Source organism: Leuciscus leuciscus (genome assembly GCF_965113295.1).
Source record: "Leuciscus leuciscus genome assembly, chromosome: 16".
In the NCBI taxonomy this organism is placed as follows: Eukaryota; Metazoa; Chordata; class Actinopteri; order Cypriniformes; family Leuciscidae; genus Leuciscus; species Leuciscus leuciscus.
This window is the reverse complement of record NC_138740.1, coordinates 31,068,922-31,090,417: the sequence shown is the minus strand read 5'-3', so window position 1 is coordinate 31,090,417 and position 21,496 is coordinate 31,068,922. Positions and strand designations below refer to the sequence as shown.

The window sequence follows — 21,496 nt, the reverse complement described above, 5'->3', positions numbered from 1 at the left end:
AGACTTGAAAACCAAATTGAAAGTACAAGGAACAAACAACTCAAACAGTTTCCAATCTCACAAATGGAGAAATTGAGGATGAAGAACTCTGATGCAACTCCACTTCCAGCTCCTGTGATGATGAGCCAGATAATATAGGAGTGTGTAGGAAGACCAACCAGGAAATTGATGCTGTACACACAGATTTCCAGACTTTTCTCAATGGATTGAGTTGTGGAGTTTGTAGATGCTTCGGGTGCGGTGATGTTCACTGAGTTATTCATCTCTAGGTTTGTCTTTTACTTTTAATGGTTCATCAAATTTTGTGATCTACACAAAGAGATAAGTGTTATTGAACCAGATCTGTATAAAAAAAAAGCATTTCAATATATCCAGATTAATCATTTCAGTCGGTAAATGTTCCCAGTTTAAATCTGAATAGAGCAACCTCATTAAATTATGAAAAAAAGATTGTTTAACAAAGTAATATTCGCATGCTACATTCACCTGCAAAATCAAATTTTTATGAATTTAATGAATTAATGAATTTAAACATGAATTAATGAATTTAAACTGTTAGTTCTCTTCAATCAAACAAAGCTCAGTCTCATTTTACTCAGTGGATAAAGCGTTAACTCTTTGGACATTATCAGATAAGCACAGTGACACTGTTGCTTATTATTAAGGGTATAAACAAGAATAATCAAAAAGAGAAGTTTATCACCTGAAGAGTGAATGTTCAGTCTCTCTGGATGTGTATAAATCTCTGTGCTGTGTTTTAAGTTCACAGCTGCCACAATAATATATGTGCATGACTGCATCTGCTACACGTCACATTAAACATCATATAAGGAAATATTTAGAGTAAAAAATTAATTTGTAATTTTTCAAACAAAATTCAAGCCATTTTTTACACATTTATCAAGTGACCCTGAACGTCAGAACGTAACAAGTCACAGCCGAAGACCAGGGGGGGTTGCAAAAGGTGACTGATTAAATGTTTTATTGGATAAACAAACATCCTGATATCAAACAACCATATGTAATTAACACACTCAGAATAAGCTAGATCTATGTGTAAATAAACAGGGAAATAAAATATTTTTATATATCATTTTAACTTAATTTAAAGACCAGAGCAAACACCAAGAGGAAAGAGACACTTCAGCGGATATTACAAAATAAAAAAATAAAAAAAATGGCCCATCCACCAATAAAAATTGTTTAAAAAGTAAAACAATGTGTAGTCATTTTTTTGTCAGTTTATGATGAACAGAAGCCGGAGAGTTTTCCAGTGCGGTGAAGATAAAGAACAGGCTGAACAAAACTAGCTAGAACATAACAAACCAAACCAGGACCCCAAAATGTCCAAATATACTGGTTTATCAGAATTATAAATACTCCTGCGATAATAATTGGCACATATGCAAAAACTATGTTCACAGTAGTTATTAGAATGATATAAAATGCTCTTCTCTTCATGTGGTTTTCCTCCTCTCTCTCTCTCCCTCTCTCTCCTGGTCCTGACTGCTTCAGAGCTCTGAGAACAGCCACAAGACAAAACAACTGGATGGAGAAGACGAGGAGGAACTGCATCATGAAGAACCATGTATGTCCATTAATATTATTTAACATTAATGTGATCATGCAGCACAAACAGGAGCCAAGAATAATTATCCAGGCCGCAGTGCAGCAGATCACTCTATATCTGAGAGGTTTGAACTTCAGAAAGGTTACAGGATGAACCACTGCCAGGTAACGCTCAACACAGATCAGACACTGAAACAGAGGACGGCCAGCGATTGAAAGTCCTAGCAAAAACAGTGCTAATGGCTGAAGAACTGAAATCCAATTAGCCAGTACAAAAAACAACAAATCCAGACAGTTACCAATCTCACAAACAGAGAGATTGAGGATGAAGAACTCTGATGCAACTCCACTTCCAGCTCCTGTGATGATGAGCCATATAATATAGGAGTGTGTAGGAAGACCAAAAAGAAAATTGATGCTGAACACACACGTGTCCAGATACCCTTCTATCAATATAGAAGGGGTTGTGGAGTTGGTGGAAGCTCCTGGTGTGGTGGAGTTCATTTCCTCCTCGTTTGTCTTTTGAGTTCACAAAAGATAAATAGTATTGCTATAAGAAGAGAGAATTATAAACGTATGGGGTTACTCAGATGACAGTTCAACGTAAGCAAGATAAAAAATATTATTTAAAAACATTTTCGTCAACCCCAGCAATTCAACACAGTTTACAGTTAAAAAATGGGTAGTTTTATACTGATCATTTAATACATTGCGGTACATAATGCACTCTTAAAAAATAAACAGCGTTTCAATAGAAGAACCATTTTAGTTATCCAAAAAAACTCTTTGTGAAAAGTTCCTAAAATAAATTTTTTTGAAGAACATTTTAAAAATCTCAGGAACCTTTTGTGCACTTGAAAGGTTCCATGTTAAAGGTTCTTCATGAAATCACAGATGCCCAATAAAGAACCTTTATTTTTAAGTGTTCCCTAATGTCAAGTAAATTTCTAATTCACTTTGATGAAACAAATAGAGATCAGTTCTGTTTTACTCAAGTGGTCCATCTAACATGCCCATAACCCTTTTACTATGACTGATAACCACAGTAACATTGTCATATATCATTCAGCGGTAAAAAGAAAAATAATTCAATTTAAAAGAGAAGTTTATCACCTGAAGAGTGAATGTTCAGTCTCTCTGGATGTGTATAAATCTCTGTGCTGTGTTTTGTAGACTGACTTCACAGCTGTTACAAGAATATATGTGCATGACTTCATCTGCTACACGTCACATAAAACATCAGATATGCAAATATGAAAAGTAAAAAGGTTTAAAAAGATCATAAAAACATATTCTCTTATTTGATACTTTAATTTTATTCCAAAAAAGTTCCTTCATTCATTCATTTAATCATTCATGCATTCATTCATTCATTCATTTCCAAAATAACATTTCTATCATATTTCACTTATTAAATTGTTACTTTTGTTCAATCTCATTTTATTCAATTATAAACTTTCCTCAGAACTCGCTTTGGACTTTTTCAGATAAACACTGTGACATTTTCTAACACTAAGGATTAAAAAATCATTTAAAAAAAATAGTTTGTCACCTAAAAAGTGAATGTCCCCTCTCAGATGTAAATATCTGTGCTGTGTTTGTAGACTGACTTCACAGTCGTCACAAGGATGACAATGCATGACTTCATCTGTTTCATGCTGCATAAAACATACAAATATTTAATGTAAAACACACACACACACACACACACACACACACACACACACACACACACACACACACACACACACACACACACACACACACACACACACACACACACACACACACACACACACACACACACACACACACACACAAACAGAGAGTCTGAGTAAACTTATTAACAGAAATTCACTTTTATATGGAAAATATTAATCTGGAAACTTGTGATTGACCAGTCAGAATAAAGTATTCCAGTGTGCTGCATAATATTGTTAAACATATAACAATATTATGCGGCACACTGGAATACTTTATTCTGACAGGTCAATCACAAGTTTCCATACAAGAAAGTAGCAAATTCAAAGTTTTCACCCGAATACAATTTTTTTGCAGACTGAATATTCAATCTTTGTACATCTAAACTAGACAGCACATGCACGTGCAACTTACACATTTTTAGACTATATTAAGAGGGCAAGAAAGAATGAGAGAGAGATACTGTAGATAAATAAATAATAAATATGGGTATGCAAAAGGTGACACTGGGTCAATGATTAAATGTTTTATTGGATAAACAAACACACTGATATCAAACATATTTACATTAATAAATATTTATATATTTATACATAAATATATTTAATTAACACACTCAGAATAAGCTAGATCTATGTAAATAAACAGGGAAATTAAAGATTGTTATATATAATTTAAAATATAACTTAATTTAAAGTCCAGAGACAAACACCAAGAGGAAAGAGACCCTTCAGCTGATAATAAATAAAAAAAAAAAATTGGCCCATCCACTACTAAAAAAAATGTTTTGTCAGTTTATGATGAACAGAAGCCGGAGAGTTTTCCAGTGCGATGCAGATAAAGAACAGGCTGAACAAAACTAGCTAGAACATAACAAACCAAACCAGGAGCCCAAAATGTGTAGTTATACTGGTTTATCAGAATTATAAATACTCCTGCGATAATAATTGGCACATATGCAAAAACTATGTTCACAGTAGTTATTAGAATGATATAAAATGCTCTTCTCTTCATGTGGTTTTCCTCCTCTCTCTCTCTCCCTCTCTCTCCTGGTCCTGACTTCTTCAGAGCTCTGAGAACAGCCACAAGACAAAACAACTGGATGGAGAAGACGAGGAGGAACTGCATCATGAAGAACCATGTATGTCCATTCATATTATTTAACATTAATGTGATCATGCAGCACAAACAGGAGCCAAGAATAATTATCCAGGTTGCAGTGCAGCAGATCACTCTATATCTGAGAGGTTTGAACTTCAGAAAGGTTACAGGATGAACCACTGCCAGGTAACGCTCAACACACATCAGACACTGAAACAGAGGACGACCAGAGATGGAAAGTCCTAGCAAAAACAGTGCTAATGGCTCAAGAACTGAAATACAATTCATCAGAACAAAACACAACAAATCCAGACAGGTACCAATCTCACAAACAGAGAGATTGAGGATGAAGAACTCTGATGCAACTCCACTTCCAGCTCCTTTGATGATGAGCCATATAATATAGGAGTGTGTAGGAAGACCAAACAGAATATTGATGCTGAACACACACATTTCCAGATACCCCACTAGCAATATAGAAGGGGTTGTGGAGTTGGTGGAAGCTCCTGGTGTGGTGGAGTTCATTTCCTCTTCGTTTTTCTGAGTTCACAAAACATAAATAATATTGCTATCAAAAGAGAGAATTATAAACGTATGGGGTTACTCAGACGACAGTTCAACGTAAGCAAGACAAAAAATATATATATTTAAAAAAATTACTGATCATTTAATACATTGCAGTAAGTCTACATAATGCACTCTTAAAAATAAACAGCGATTCCATATAATAACCATTTTAGTTCTACAAAAAAATATTAGTGAAGTTCCTAAAATAACCCCTTTTTGAAGAACATTTAAAAAATCTAAAGAAGCTTTTTTGCACTAAAAAGGTTCCATGTTAAAGGTTCTTCATTAAATCACATATGCATATAAATAATCTTTATTGGTAACACTTCAGAATAAGGTTCCTTCGTTAATGAATAACTGCAGGGACAAATGAGTAACACAATATAAAAAATCTAGTAACTAATATTAACTAACAAGAAACTCTGATTAATGAATTTATTAAGTAATAGCACACAGATGAAAGTGTTAGTTCACTATTAACTAATCAATAACTAAAAAAAATGTTTTATGCTTCCCAGAGAACAACTGAAAATGTTTCATAATTCATGCAAAACTAATCAAGAACTAATGCAGGACAAATGTCAAGGACAACATTAACATTTTAAATGCTATTATAAACAAATACACAAGTTTATTTACATTATCAATATGTATAGCATAGCAGACTTATGATTTGAGAAAGCTGTCAACAATTAGCCTATGCTGTCATATAGCAATAATTAGCTAGCTCATATATATGTGTGTGTGTGTGTGTGTGTGCGTGCGTGCGTGCGTGCGTGCGTGCGTGCGTGCGTATGAAGATTATTATAAAGTGAAGATCATGGTAACTAACTAGTTACTGAAGTCATTTTAAGCTTTTGAGGCTTTTGGTGAAGTTTTAGATAGTAATTCCGATAGAATTTATGCAGTAACACTTGAGTCATTTCTAGTTAGTTACCATGATCTTCACTTTATAATACAGATCCAAATAAATAGTAATTCCGATAGAATTTATGCAGTAACACTTGAGTCATTTCTAGTTAGTTACCATGATCTTCACTTTATAATACAGATCCAAATAAATAGTAATTCCGATAGAATTTATGCAGTAACACTTGAGTCATTACTAGTTAGTTACCATGATTCTTACAGTAGTTATAATGAAAAGCCAATCCTAAAGTGTAGAATCTTCTAATCATTCACAAGATATTCACACACACACACACACACACACACACACACACACACACACACACACACACACACACACACACACACACATATATATGTATATTATTTACTAATTCGTTAATCAGAGTTTCTTGTTAGTTAATATTAGTTACTAGATTGTTAATATTGTGTTACTCATTTGTTCCTCTGTAGTTATTCATTAACGAAGGAACCTTATTCTGAAGTGTTACCCCTTTATTTTTAAGAGTGTACCCTAAAGTCAAGTAAATTGCTAATTCACTTTGATGAAACAAATATAGATCAGTTCTGTTTTACTCAAGTGGTCCATCTAACATGTCCATAACCCTTTTACTATGACTGATAACCACAGCAACATTGTCATATCATTCAGCGGTAAAAAGGAAAATAATTATATTTAAAAGAGAAGTTTATCACCTGAAGAGTGAATGTTCAGTCTCTCTGGATGTGTATAAATCTCTGTGCTGTGTTTTATAGACTGACTTCACAGCTGTTACAAGAATATATGTGCATGACTTCATCTGCTACACGTCACATAAAACATCAGATATGCAAATATTAAAAGTAAAAAGATCAAAAAGACATATAGTCTTATCTGATACTTTAATTTTATTCCCCCAAAAAGTTAATTTTGATAAACGTCTTGTCCACTGAACTGTTGCATTAAAGCAATTTGACAATTGCATTTATGATGCTGTTCCGAATATCAGCACAGCTGTGATTCATCAGAGACATGATGCCACAATAACTCTTGCTCATGTGGTACGGCTGTTTTTTAAACAGCAAAAAAAGAGAAATGGTCCACAAAATCAGTAAAGAAGAAATTATGCATTTTATATTTAGAAAGAATTGAAGAGAAAATTGCACTGAATCATCAATTAAGATTTATTGGAAAACAAGCAAACAGCTCCATTTATAATAAATATATCAGATAAGCACACTAAGAATAAACTTAAAATATATATGATTTCTTCATGCACACATTGACTGGCTGTTGTTCACTGACTTTCTGATATTAAACACAAAACTTTCAAAACTCCTTGAAATTACAGTTGAAATCTCATCGGCTGCCTACTATTCATATTTTAGAAGTCAGGGTGCACAGCTTTTTACCATCCTCTGGGAAATAAAGTTGCATTCAAATTATATAATGAGCACTTTTAAGGAACAATACTGGGATTTGCAAGTGTTTGACATTTGCACACACTGTGTGAGTGTGTGATTCAGCAGTGTAAAGACCCCCAAAAGATCCCATTCATAAATAAAAGTTATCAAAAAAATAAAAAAATAATAGGTGTAGTTACATTTCCTACAGGTTTTATGGAGCACAAAGACAGGAGATTTTTCCAGCCTGGTGCAGATAATGAAGTGGCTGAACAAAACTACCTAGAATATAACAAAGCAGAGAATAAGACCAAAATGACAAACTGTAATTCTGTGTCAGAATGGTTAACAATCCAGAGAAAGTAACAAATATGTGATAACCAAGGTCACAGTAGTTATTAGAATGAGATGAAATGCTCTTTTCTTCATGTGGTTTTCCTCCTCTCTCTCTCTCTCTCTCTCTCTCTCTCTCTCTCTCCTGGTCCTGACTGCTTCAGAGCTCTGAGAACAGCCACAAGACAAAACAACTGGATGGGGAGGAAGAGTAAGAACTGCATCAAGACGTACCATGCATGTTCAGTCACGGTAAAAAACAAAGATATGATCAGGCAGACCAAACAGGATCCAAGAGTGATGATCCAGACCGCAGTGCAGCAGATCACTCTATATCTGAGAGGTTTGAACTTCAGAAAGGTTACAGGATGAACCACTGCCAGGTAACGCTCAACACACATCAGACACTGAAACAGAGGACGACCAGTGATGTCTAGTCCTTGTAATAAAAGTGCTAATGGCAAGAGACTTGAACTATATTTTGACAATATAAAGAAAAGAAAATCCACATAGATACAAATCTCACAACAAGAGAGATTGAGCATAAAGAACTCTGATGCAACTCCACGTCCTGATCCTGTGATGATGAGCCATATAACATAGGAGTGTGTAGGAGGACCAAACAAGAGACTGATGCAGAAAATCCAAATTTCTATTTCGTCCGCTTCCCAGATTCCATCTGTTCCAAATCCCATTGTAGAGTTGGTGGAAGCTCCTGTTGTGGTGGAGTTAATTTCCTTCTTGTTTGTCTGAGCAGCACATGAGCTTACAAAACATAACTGATAGTGTTAATAGAGGAGAGAATCATAAATGTACCGTTTTACTTATAGACTGCAATTCAACATGAGCATGATAAGAAAGTACACTAAATGCAATGTGTGATTCTTCGTTCAGAAGAACAAATCATTTCAAATCATAAGGTTGCTCTACAAATAATATTTTTCCTATAACTAATTAAATAATAAATAAATAATCCTATAAGTTTTGGGTAATTCATGGTTCTGGACAACATAGGCCCACCACCGTATGCATGGAAATATATAAAAAAAATGTTGCTGGAAGTATTTTGCCCATTTTATCATCTTTTATTTGCAGTTTCCTTCTGATCCTTGATGGTCGTCGGATGAGGAAAATGTCACTTCGTTGTGTAGACCTTTATTGTAGCCTACAAAGTTTTGAGTGCATAATGCATAAGTCAGCTCATTTGAAATTGATTGTTTACAGTTTGATGGAAGGTACACATGCTATTGAGGAAAAAAAGTCAAATGTGGATGTTAGCAGCAGAATACGCAGAACACAGAATCTATGCAGGACTTATGTAGGACAGTATGCAGGACAGTAGTAGGCTTAAAATCGTATATAAGGTTAGAAACATATCATTTTTGGTTCATAATTAAAAAATATACCCTAATGGGCTCGTACTTATTACAGAGTAATACATAATATGTAATAATACATACATAAGCAAAGTTTTAATGTTCGTTATGTTATTTTGAGTTGACAACGAAGCCATCTAACATGACCATAAACCCTTTAATATGATTCATAACCACAGTGACAAATGGTTCAGCATATAAATAAAATGAATCGAATTTAAAAGATGAGTTTATCACCTGAAGAGTGAATGTCCAGTTTCTCTGTATGTAGGCTATATAAATCTCTGTGCAGTGTTTTGTAGACTGACTTCACAGCTGTCAAAACAATAGCTTATAATATGTGTATGACTTCATCTGGTACATGTCATATACAACATATGCAAAATGTTTAGAGAGGTCCATTTATAACCCCAAATAGACCACAATATAAATCATAATCAATGTGACCCCCGATAGGGCCTGATATGCAAACATTTTAAAAGAATGGGAGAGAAAATGACATAAAATCATTGATAAAGTGATGTATTCACTAGTGGAAAAACCTATACCAAAATGTATTTAAAATTACATTTATTTCATACCAGCACCTAAGCACTATTTCTTATTTTTCACTAGGGTTGGATTAAAAAAAAAAAAGTGGAATTTCAGGCAGAAAGATGATTTCATGCACTTTAGTTATTTTCTAAAAAAATAAAATAATAATTAAGCAAATATATCACAATAGCAGGTTTTAAGGTGAATAGAGGCAGGGTAGTTTTCCAGTGAGGTGCAGATAAAGAACAGGCTGAATAAAACTAGCCAGTACATAACAAATCACAGCAATAAGCCAAAGTGCAGGATAATTCTGTTGTATTGGAATGTTTAAGAGTTCTATGATAGTATATGGGACATATACAATAACCATATTCACTGTAGATAAAATGCTCTTTTCTTCATGTGGTTTTCCTCCTCTCTCTCCCTCTCTCTCTCCTGGTCCTGACTGCTTCAGAGCTCTGAGAACAGAGAAACAACTGGATGGAGAGGAAGAGGAGGAACTGCAGCGAGAAGAACCATGCATGTACAGTCAAGGTAGATAACAAATATATAAGCATGCAGACCAAACAGGAGCCAAGAATAATTATCCAGACTGCAGTGCTGCAGATCACTCTATATCTGAGAGGTTTGAACTTCAGAAAGGTTACAGGATGAACCACTGCCAGGTAACGCTCAACACACATCAGACACTGAAACAGAGGACGGCCAGTGATGCCTAGTCCTTGTAGGAGCACTGATAATAATGTAAGATGTGAAAACCAATATGACATTACAAAGAGTAAACTATTCAGACAAGTTCCAATCTCACAAACAGAGAGATTGAGGTTAAAGTGTCCTGATGCAACTCCACTTCCTGTTCCTGTGATGATGAGCCATATGACATATCAGTGTATAGGAAGACCAAACAGCAAATTAATGCAGAACATGGACATTTCTAGATCACCTAGAAGAGGTTGTGGAGTTGGAAGATCCTGGTGTGGTGGAGTTCATTTCCTATAATTTGTCTGATCACAGAAGCTCACACAATATTGCTAAAAAAAGATAATTTTTTTTTTTTTTACTTAGTTATTCAGACTAGTTCAACATAAGCAACATATGAAGGGAGATTGAAGGTACATTTTCAATCCATTTCAATCTACGAATCATAACACTCCAATATTACATTGAACATTGTACATATGTCAATGTCACTTTTATTATAGCACTATTAAAACAACACATGTTGACCAATGTGCTTTACATCATCTCAGTAAGAAGACAGAATAATACAATAGTAGCCTAATGTTTTATTTAAAAAACATATACATATACAAGTAATATTAATACTGATCATTTTAATACACTGCAGTCAATATCCAAAATAGTTTCAAGTAAACTGTTGACTCTGTTTGATGAAACAAATAAAAACTCATCCCCATTTTACTAAGAGCTACAGTGATTTTCTTTAATTAATCCATCTAATATACCATTAACCAGTTTAATATGATGGATAACCTTATTGTCAAATTTAAAAGAGAAGTTTATCACCTGAAGAGTGAATGTCCAGTCTCTGGATGTGTATAACTCTCTGTGCTGTTGTGTAGACTGACTTCACAGTTTTCAAAAGAATATATGCATCTGATACACGTCACATAAAACATAAAACATGCAAATATAGTTTAGACAGTCTAATCAGAGAGTTTATTTTTTTTAATTGTTAAAAAAATATATATATATTGTCAATAGTCAAGTCAAGTCAAGTTTATTTGTATAGCGCTTTTCACAATACAGATTGTATCAAAGCAGCTTCACAGTATTAAATTAAAATAATACAACAAAGTTTGTTTCAAGAGGAACAATAGGCTATAGAAAATGTTACTTTGAACATTTAATGCAATTCAAAATGTGTCCTCCTGACCTTTTAGATTGAAAGTTTGGCAAAGCAAAAATACACAATTCTGTGTGTAGACATACAGTATAAGTATTACCTTCCAGTTTATTTAATTGTTGTAGAATATCACACCTGCAGTTTTGCATGGCTGTGATTTTTATACAGTAAGAAAAATAAAATAGAAAATTAGATTTTTGAATTCTGCTCTTGAAATGAAAATGTTAAGACCAAGTACTTAGAAAGAAAGACAGAGAAAATGACACTGCTTTACTGTTGAAATGATTTATTGGATAAACAAACTAATAGCAACCATATCTCAAACACACACTTATAATAAACTAAATCTGTATATAAATAGGACAATTAAGGATTTCATGCATTAACCATGGTTTACTACGGTCAGCAGTTCAAATCTCACTGGCTAATGTGCATATGTTTTTATTAATCCAGTAGAAACCAAGACATGTTTAGATGTTTAAAAACAATTAGTATTTTTTTTTTTTTCAGATGCTGGATTTGTGGGTTCATGACATTAAATATTTTAAATATATTCATAAGATATTCAAAGGTTTTTAGTAAAGTTTTTATGTAACATTGCATTTTTACAGAATATGTCAATATACATTGCCTCAAAGCAGGCTGAACTCAGATGATTCTGGTGCTCATTTAGAGGAAAGAAACAAAGGAACATATTTTTTAAAGGAAAGTAAGGTGATTCAAAATTGTCCCATGACATTTAAATATCACAATAGCAGGTTTTATGAGGAACAGAGGAAGGAGAGTTTTCCAGTGCGGTGCAGATAAAGAACAGGCTGAACAAAACTAGCTAGAACATAACAAACCAAAGCAGGAAACCAGTGTTCACGAACATATTCAGTTAAAATGGTGTTGAGTGCTACGATAGCATATGGTATATGTATAATAGCCACATTCACAGTAGTTATTAGAATGAGATAAAATGCTCTTCTCTTCATGTGGTTTTCCTCCTTTCTTTCTCTCCCTCTCTCTCCTGGTCCAGACTGCTTCAGAGCTCTGAGAACAGCCACAAGGAAAAACAACTGGATGGAGAAGAAGAGGAGTAACTGCAGTGAGAAGAAGAAGGCATATGCCTTCAGGTTGAGAGGGTTTAAAATAAACCTAAAAAATAAACAGGATCCAAGAGTGGTTATCCAGACCGCAGTGCAGCAGATCACTCTATATCTGAGAGGTTTGAACTTCAGAAAGGTTACAGGATGAACCACTGCCAGGTAACGCTCAACACACATCAGACACTGAAACAGAGGACGACCAGTGACAGCTAGTCCTTGTAAAAATGTTACTAATGTTAAGAGACATGGGAACACATTTGACAGAATAAAGAATAAAGAATTCATAGAGTTACCAATCTCACAAACAGAGAGATTGAGGATAAAGAAGTCTGAGGCAATTCTATTTTTTGCTCCTGTGACGATGAGCCATATAACATAGGAGTGTGTAAAAAGACCAAACAGGAAATTGAGGGTGAAGATGCACATTTCGAGATAGACTATTAGCTTAATGCAAGGACTTGTGGAGTTGGTGTATGTGTCAGGTCTGGTTGAGTTCATTATCTCTTCTCTTGTCTATGCACAGAAGCTCACAAGATATAGCAACTATGATCTGTAGAAATAGAGATGTGTAAAGCTATTTCAGTTTTGTTTCATAAAACAAATGGCACTCTAACAACAATGTCTAACATGCCCATAACCCCTTTAATATGACTAATTAACAATATGCCCATATCATTCAGCATAGAAAAAGAAAATGAATAGAATTTAAAAGAGAAGTTTATCACCTGAAGAGTGAATGTCAGTCTCTCTGAATGTGTTTAATATCTCGGTGCTGTGATTTGTAGGCTGACTTCATAGTTGTCACAAGAATATATGATGTCTACGAACACATACGCAAATATTCTATATAATAAATGAGGTTCAAAAGTCTAGGTATGTGGAAATTTTTTAATTGATAGCTCATAATCCTATAAAAAAAAAAAGAGTAGTCAGCCTATGGGATATGATGCTTTCTTAAATACTAGTTGGAAAATGATATTGCAAGACAACATTCTCTGTAAATAAAACATAAACATGTTTATTGCTTTAAAATGTATCTAAAATGTATTTTACAATTATTATCTTCAGGCTTATACTATATTCTTAATAGTGAGTAGAAAATGTGCACTGTCAACTTAATACAAAATTAATACTTTACTCTTTAAAAAAAAAAAAAAATCTCAGTATAAATTGGTCTTGTTACACAAAAATATCTGGCTGCCTTATTTTAGGAAGGATATTCCTCACAAGGAGATCACCATTGGAGGTCCATTCCTTTAAATTTACCCTTAACTGATCAATGAGATTGACAATAACAGGATTATTTTTGTGAGTCCATTTTTTAAAGAAATTGTTATATGATGAGTGAATATAAATTTGAATATTGGCTTTCACAGGTGGCATGTCAAACACCTGCAATGCAAATTTTGTTTGTACCAAATATGAGGTTTAGAATAACATTTATAAATAAACAGAACAGTGAGGCAGAAATCAATGAAAATATCACTTTTCATCAAAAATCACCAATTTCAAGGTTGTCGGTGATGGCAAAAGTAGTTGCATCTTTTATAAATGATCAAGTAAAACAGTTTATAACTGAAAATAACATTTTAAATGAATTTCAGTCAGGCTTTAGATCAGGTCACAGTACTATAACAGGAGCCATGGTGGTCACAAATGATATTATTAAATGTTTGGACAGTAAACAGCATTGTGCAGATTTATTTGTAGATCTCTCCAAAGCATTAGATTAGATCATAAACTACTGTTGCAGAGACTTAGTTGTGTGGGCCTTAGTGGGTAACACTTTATTTTGATAGTCCGTTTGTTGAGACTATACTAGTTATTAGTAGCCATTCAGTAGCTTGTCAACAGTGCATCAGTTGACATTCAACAACACTGTTTCAACAGACAAGTAACATACGTTCAACTGACTGCCTATAGACTATAAGGTACAATTCAAGTGTTAATCTACAGATTTTACAAAAAAGTGCCTGTTGACTGTCAATGTTATTTTGCAACAGGTTATTAACCAATTGTCGACTAACTTTCAATTGTCAACTAACTTTCTGTAGATTGAGTACCAACAACTCATGATCAATCTGTCAGTTAAATGTCAACAGTCATGTCAGCATATTAAGTATATGATACTGTATATCCTACTCAAGGGGTCTCATATGCATCAAATTAATGATTATTTTAGCTGATTTAAAAATGTTTTTAAAAAATTGTTAACCATTTGTAGATAATCTGTTGATTGTCAACTAAAGATTAGATCTGTTGCTTGTCAACAAATAAATTGTTTATGATCAGTAGACTATTAAAGGGGCTATATGCACCTTTTTCCCCAAAATAAACGTAACAATAGCCTTTTTATTTGACCATTTATGACTCAAACATCTCCTGATGAGCATACTGACACCTTGTCCGCTCACAGTGGGTGCACCTATAAGCCTGTATCCTATTTTTCCTATTTTCTGTCGGGTCGGATTTTTCCCGCGCTGTCTGCGGATGTGACGTCAAGCGCGTTCATGTTAAACGTTTCAGATCACTAATTTCAGATAAATAATTCTTACCTCAGTAAACATAATGTTGACCTCCTTGCAGCAGATGACTTGTGAAGTGTGCACGTACGAGCGCGCGCTGCGAGAGCGAGCAGAAAGGAAGAGCAGTTCTGTTTTTTGGCCACAGGTGTCAGTCGCGAGTTTAAATTTCAGAAAAAAGCATATAGCCCCTTTAATAGACATTATCCACTAAGTGTTAGTAGATACATTTTAGGACTATCTAATTAAAGTGAAAAACAGTTTATATCAGTAGAAAGTCTATAACCTACTGTATCAACAGATTGAAAACATACTTTTTTTGTACGTTTGGATAGATGCTGAAACGTATGACACAGACATGTCTGCAACGTAGAATTATTTCACAGCTACAAAACGTTTACGAATCATAAAGATATCTGTATCTCCCTTATACTGTTTTATAGATAAATGTAAGTTCCCTTAACCCTACTCCCAAACCTAAATATAAATTACTCATTTTATACAGAATAAAACACTTTATGGACAGAGATGTGTAGGGAAATTACAGTTTTATTAATAGTATTAAAATATATTTTGAGTCACTAACATTAATCCTACTCCTGCCCCTAAACCTACCCATAACCATTTCTTAAAACTATGCAGGCTAAAATTATGAAGAAAAACAACAGAAGTGTAATCATAATAATTTATTGCGAAAATGTAAATCGGTACCAAAAGGCACTCAAATGACGATGTGTTGCAGTCCTCTCTGGCATTATATAATAGTTTTGTATAAGGGACAGAGCAGAATTTAAGTTATTAATCCATGAAAATGTTAATCCAGCTTTCCTCTGCGTGAAGACGGCGCGCGCGCGCGCTTCTGCATTTCAATGTTGTTTCAACTGAAACACGGCATGCTGCAATCTGTGACGAAGCAGGCGAGAGCCAATGAGCGTTTGATATCACTGCCGTAAAACATGTAGTAACGCTTCTTGAGGGTGCAATTTTTGAATTTAAATTCATCACGAGCGCGGGATTTGACATTTACGGTCGCTGCTGAGAATGCGCTGATTTCACGCAGCCGTTATTTTGAAATCGAAAGCGAGGCTCCAGTGGGAAGAAAACCGGAAGTGTCGCCTTTAATCACAGGAGAGTCGTGAATGCGATGGCATATTGTTGTGTTTAATGATGTTGTGTCAATTCTAAAAATATACATACATTTCTTTCATACTTTAGACTATATACAGTGAAATTCATTTATAAATAAAATATTTTTTTTATATATAATTCAGAATGTAAAAAAAGAAGCAGGAATGAACTATATACATATCCTATATTGAATATTAACATCCAATAGTGTAAATCGCGGTAGCAGCTTCAGGTTGGTAATCCAAGGCATTGTTGTTTATCTTTACTTCCGGGGTTCTTCCCACCGGAGCCTCACTTTCGATTTCAAAATGGCGGCTGCGTGAAATCAGCGTATGGAGATGGAAATCGCTGGATGTGGATGAAGGGCTGAATTTGGATCTGTTTCTTGCTTGCGTATGGATTATAAAGATTTGGATTACATCTAACGTTACGTTAGCTAATAAAAATTATGTATTTTGTTAATTTATATTGTGTTTTGGTGTATTATGGTTCTATAGGAGAAAACACCTTTTGTGTCTCACCGTAACGTTAAATAAACTAAATGTTACAAAATGGTTAAACGATTAAAGAAGGTATTGTTAAGGGTTTAAACTATAGTCTTGTCTGTTAATCCTCCGAAGCGAGTTTGCAGCAGGAACAGATATTATTTCCATAGGCGTCGATTTCGGGGGGGACGCGTACCCACCAGATTTTGTCATGAGTCATTTTGTACCCACCACTTTTAACTTCCGTCCATATTAATTTGACTTTTGGTTCGATTTTTTTTTTTACCGTTTTCAGTGGTTATGATGAGCAATTTGAGAGAGAAATTTGGTAATCATTGTCTGACCCAACAAAAAAACATTATAATATTAATTTTATTTTATTTTTCGTGTTCGCATTTATGAGGGAAAAAACAACATGTCAGTTCTCGGGTACGGACGTGAGCGCTTTCGCGGCACTAAAAGACTGCTTTAAAACTTTCACAGAGACCTCAAACAGAACAGCTGCCTTTCTTTAAATTGAATTTCGTTTTGTATTAATTATATCTTAATTTTAATCAATGTTTCATGAACCAATTGCCTGGATTTAATAAGTAAATATAGCAGAATCACGACATGGAGGCGCCGGCGAGTGAACTGGAGTTCGTCTCATAAATGAACCGAAACTCAGCGTATAATGCACATTCACATTCACAGCGTATTTAGACACATTTAGACGCATTCATAATCATTACTTTTACCGGTTCTTTGTGGCAAGCTTTATGCGTGTGGTCGTGCACTTGAGTGTGGCTATTCATAAACGCTCATTATCCTGTAGGCTATAAGTCAGGGCCGCGGGAAGAGGTTTTAGGTTGGGGGTGCTGATTTTTATTTTTTATTTTTTATTTTTTTTTGGGGTGGGGGGGGCGTCACCACTTTTGAATAAGAAACAATATCAAGACTATAAAACTCTCAAAAAACGCGCACACACTCAAACCACCTGACTGCACATCACATTTTTGACTTTATTGATTCTGCTTTTATTCGTAATGCAATGGACCGGTCAACGGGACATAAATTAATCCTTAAAGGATGGGACTTTATGGGACAATTGCACAAAAAGAATAAATAGCCTAACTTAGCCTACCGGTCCGTAGCCTATTTTATAAGTCTCTCCAGAGTAGTATATCAGTCAAAAAATGCGCCACAAGGAAGAAAAAAAACATATATAGCCTAAGTCGCACTGGACTAAGTCGAATTTATTTAGAAATGTATTTCACAAAAAAAAAAAAAAAAGGTTACAGACAGTTCTCCGCTACGGACGTGAGCGCTCTAAAGCGGCGCTAAAAGAATGTTTTAAAACTTTCACAGAGACCTCAAACTGAAAGCACAAAGCCTGTCTTTAAATTTAATTTCGTTTTGTATTAATTGTATCTTAATTTTAATCGATGTTTCTTCAACCAATTGTCTGGATTTAATAAATAAAATGTATATATAGGCTATTAGAAAATAGATCATCAGGACACGGAGGCGCTGGCAAACCTGGAGCTCGTCTCATAAATGAACCGAGACTCAGCGTAGGCCTATAAGGTAGCCTTAATGCCTCACAGACCTGAGACATATAGATAGCTTGAAATGTCTACTCTTTAGCAGAACAATTCAAAACGAAAGAAAACAGACTGCGCTGCTTATGTAATTCGTATGAAATGTGCATACTCTCTGGCGCTGCGAAGATCGCGAGTCGTCAACTTTATCTGTCTAACCGACAGACACTGACATAAAAAAATAACTGTTTTATTAGTAAACAATTAAAATGTCTCCTGCTATATTTTACATATTTGCATGTTCCTTACAAAACACTGACAGTGGGGTTCCCTTTCAAGGGAACTCGCGTTGCGTCGAATTGACGCTATGGGGAACGCTTTGCGTGATGACGTCTTGAAGCATATGTAAAATCAGTCCAATGGTGTGGCGGAACGTCAGAGGCGGGTGACGTCACGTACCAGGAAGCTATAAAAGCCGGCCCGAAACAGAAAACGAAAGCTTTCTGAGTCTTCAGTTGCGCTCTGTGTGAAATCTGTCTGTATATTTGGTGTTGTCTGTCTATCATATATTTATATATTCAGTATGGCGAGCAAGCAGCAGTTTAGAGTGTGTGTCCATCCCTGCCCGCGTTATTTAACGGGAGGTGATACTCACGCTCTTTGTGTTGTTTGTTTGGGTGAGGAGCATGCCCAGTCAGCACTCGAGGGTGGTGACTGTGTGCATTGCGACGCGCTTCCATTGCGTTCGCTCCGATCCCGCTTGGCTCGGTTCAATCCCGATCGCGTTCCCCAGGGCTCTGGTCCCGCCGCTGCCGAGGCACGGCGGCAATCACAGACCTGGGGTTCGCAAATGGATCTATCAGTGGATGTTGAGACGGGCTCTGCCTTATCTCAGCCTCCTTCTGATAGATCCAGTGCCTCTCATCAGGGTGTGGAAGCACGCGTTGCGGTTTCTTCCCCCCCGATGGAGGCACCAATACTGCAATTGTCCAGCTCTGAGGAGTTGGACGTTGTTAGTATTGACGCTGAGTCTGAGGATTCGCCACCTCAGTCTCATGCGTTTGAAGAATTGCTTGATGTTATCACTAGAGCTGTCGAGCGATTATCTATTGAGTGGCCAGAAGATAGGCAGGGCGCTCGTTCGAAAAGCAAGCTCGACGAACGTTTCCTGCCATCTCATGCACAGCCTCAGTGCAGAAGCCTTCCGTTTTTCCCCGATCTCCACACCGAGGTGTCGAGATCGTGGGGGAAACCAGTGTCATATCGAGTGTATACTGCACAAACATCACACTATTCATCCGTTCACAATTATAAAGAGCATGGTTATGGGGAGATGCCGAGGGTGTAAGAGACGCTCGCGAGCTATCTCTCTCGAGCAACGGCATCTTCTCTGAAGGCTCCTGCACTTCCATCCAAGCCAGTAAAAGTTACATCTTCCCTGGTTCTTAAAGCTTATGCCGCCGCCGGTCAAGCTGCAGCGTGTTTACATACAATGTCCATAATGCAGGCTTACCAGGCTGAGTTATTGGGTGATTCTGAGGATGGCGGGGGTATTAGTGCTGATACGGTGTCTGAACTGCGTAGAGCCACAGATTTGTCTCTCAGGGCCACCAAGGAGACGGCTAAATCCATCGGCCGCTCTATGGCAGCCCTGGTGGCCACTGAGAGGCATCTGTGGCTCAACTTTAGTGACATAAAGGACAAAGAAAAACATGTTCTTTTAGATGCACCAGTATCCACTCAAGGGTTATTTGGAGATGCAGTTAACAGTGCTGTAGCTAAATCACAAGAAGCTTCAAAACAGGCAGCTGCACTTCAGAAACTTCTCCCCCGCCGTTCTTTCATTGAGGCTGCTGAGCGGGAGCAGCCTCACTCATCTAAAAAGAGCGCTGAGCACCGTGCCACTCAGAAACAGAGCGTTTCCTCCCGTGCTCCCCCACAAAAAGCTCGGGGACACGGAGGGCGCTCTCAAACCCAGCAGTCTTCGAGGGGTAAAACGGATCTGTGGACCGTTATTACCGCCAAGAAGGCTGCTGGGAAAAAGTCCTGATGTCTGAGGGCTCAGGACAAATGAGGGTAGTCCCCCCGAAGCAGAGCGGTTAACACCTCTTTTCACGGTGCCCGTCTCTCTTCGGTGCCCTCAGGGGACCGTTCTGCCAACCCTGCCGCCTCCGGTGTTACAGGGCGCAGCGGTCTCCGGCGAGCACATATCTCAAGGTCCACCCGGAAACGTAGTGGCCTCGGGATGCCCGCCCCCTCTGAGGAGGGTGCTAGAGCAGTCTGTTCGGTCGTTCCCTGCCGGTGCGCCGTTACAGGGCGACGAACCGACTACTCAGCAGCAGGAGAAAAATACGGTGCAGTCTCTTTTCGGTGCCCTCAGGGGACCGTTCTACCAACCCTGCCGCCTCCGGTGTTACAGGGCGCAGCGGTCTCCGGCGAGCACATATCTCAAGGTCCACCCGGAAACGTAGTGGCCTCGGGATGCCCGCCCCCTCTGAGGAGGGTGCTAGAGCAGTCTGTTCGGTCGTTCCCTGCCGGTGCGCCGTTACAGGGCGACGAACCGACTACTCAACAGCAACACAATCCAGAAACCAGTCTCGAGAGGCTGGTACCTCTAGTAGAATCTTTGACAGCGTGGAAGCTACTGTCAAATGTTTCTCGTTGGGTCCTGCAGACCGTGGCAAAAGGGTATCAGATACAATTCTAGAAACGCCCAACTCGGTTTATGGGGGTCCTGCCCACAGTGGTGGGCCCCGAGCAGGTTCTGGTTATGGAACAGGAAGTAAACACTCTGTTAGAGATAGGGGCCATAGAATATGTACCTCCCTCCGACAGGGAAACCGGGTTTTACAGCCGGTACTTCATAGTTCCAAAGAAGGACGGGGGATTGCGTCCCATTTTAGATCTTCGAGTTCTGAACAAGTCATTCATTCAGCTCAAGTTCAAAATGTTAACATTGAGACAAATCGTGTCACAGATCAGGTCCGAGGACTGGTTTGTCACGATAGACCTCAAGGACGCATATTCCCATATTTCCATCCGTCCTTGTCATTGGAAGTTCCTGAGGTTTGCTTTCGGGGGCAAAGCATACCAATATCGAGTTCTTCCATTCGGCCTGGTTTTATCACCCCGCACTTTCACCAAATGCGTGGATGCAGCTCTGGCGCCTCGGCGCCTCCAGGGTATTCGCATCATGAACTACATCGACGATTGGTTGATTTTAGCTCAGTCGCATCAGTTGGCGGTTCAACATCGAAATGTTCTCGACCCCATATGAAAGAGCTGGGGTTACGGCTGAACGCCAAGAAGAGTGTGCTTTCTCCACTTCAGAGGACCACTTTTTTAGGCGTGGTTTGGGATTCAGTGTCGATGCAGGCGCGCCTGTCACCGCCACGTGTAGATTCCATCCT

General features: G+C 37.2%; 2 protein-coding genes across 2 annotated transcripts; both read right to left on the bottom strand.

Moving 5' to 3' along the window:
- Window positions 1-255: 255 nt before the first annotated feature.
- LOC309478452 (hydroxycarboxylic acid receptor 2-like) lies at window positions 256-2,073 on the bottom strand (the record flags this gene model as incomplete). Its single annotated transcript, XM_082142045.1, has 2 exons — window positions 256-309; window positions 1,423-2,073. The coding sequence occupies 2 exons, from the start codon at window positions 2,071-2,073 to the stop codon at window positions 256-258; spliced, it is 705 nt and encodes a 234-aa protein (XP_081998171.1).
- Window positions 2,074-4,065: 1,992 nt separating this feature from the next.
- LOC309478451 (hydroxycarboxylic acid receptor 2-like) lies at window positions 4,066-4,896 on the bottom strand (the record flags this gene model as incomplete). The annotated part of the gene is made up of 1 exon (XM_082142044.1): window positions 4,066-4,896. The coding sequence occupies one exon, from the start codon at window positions 4,894-4,896 to the stop codon at window positions 4,066-4,068; it is 831 nt and encodes a 276-aa protein (XP_081998170.1).
- Window positions 4,897-21,496: the final 16,600 nt, after the last annotated feature.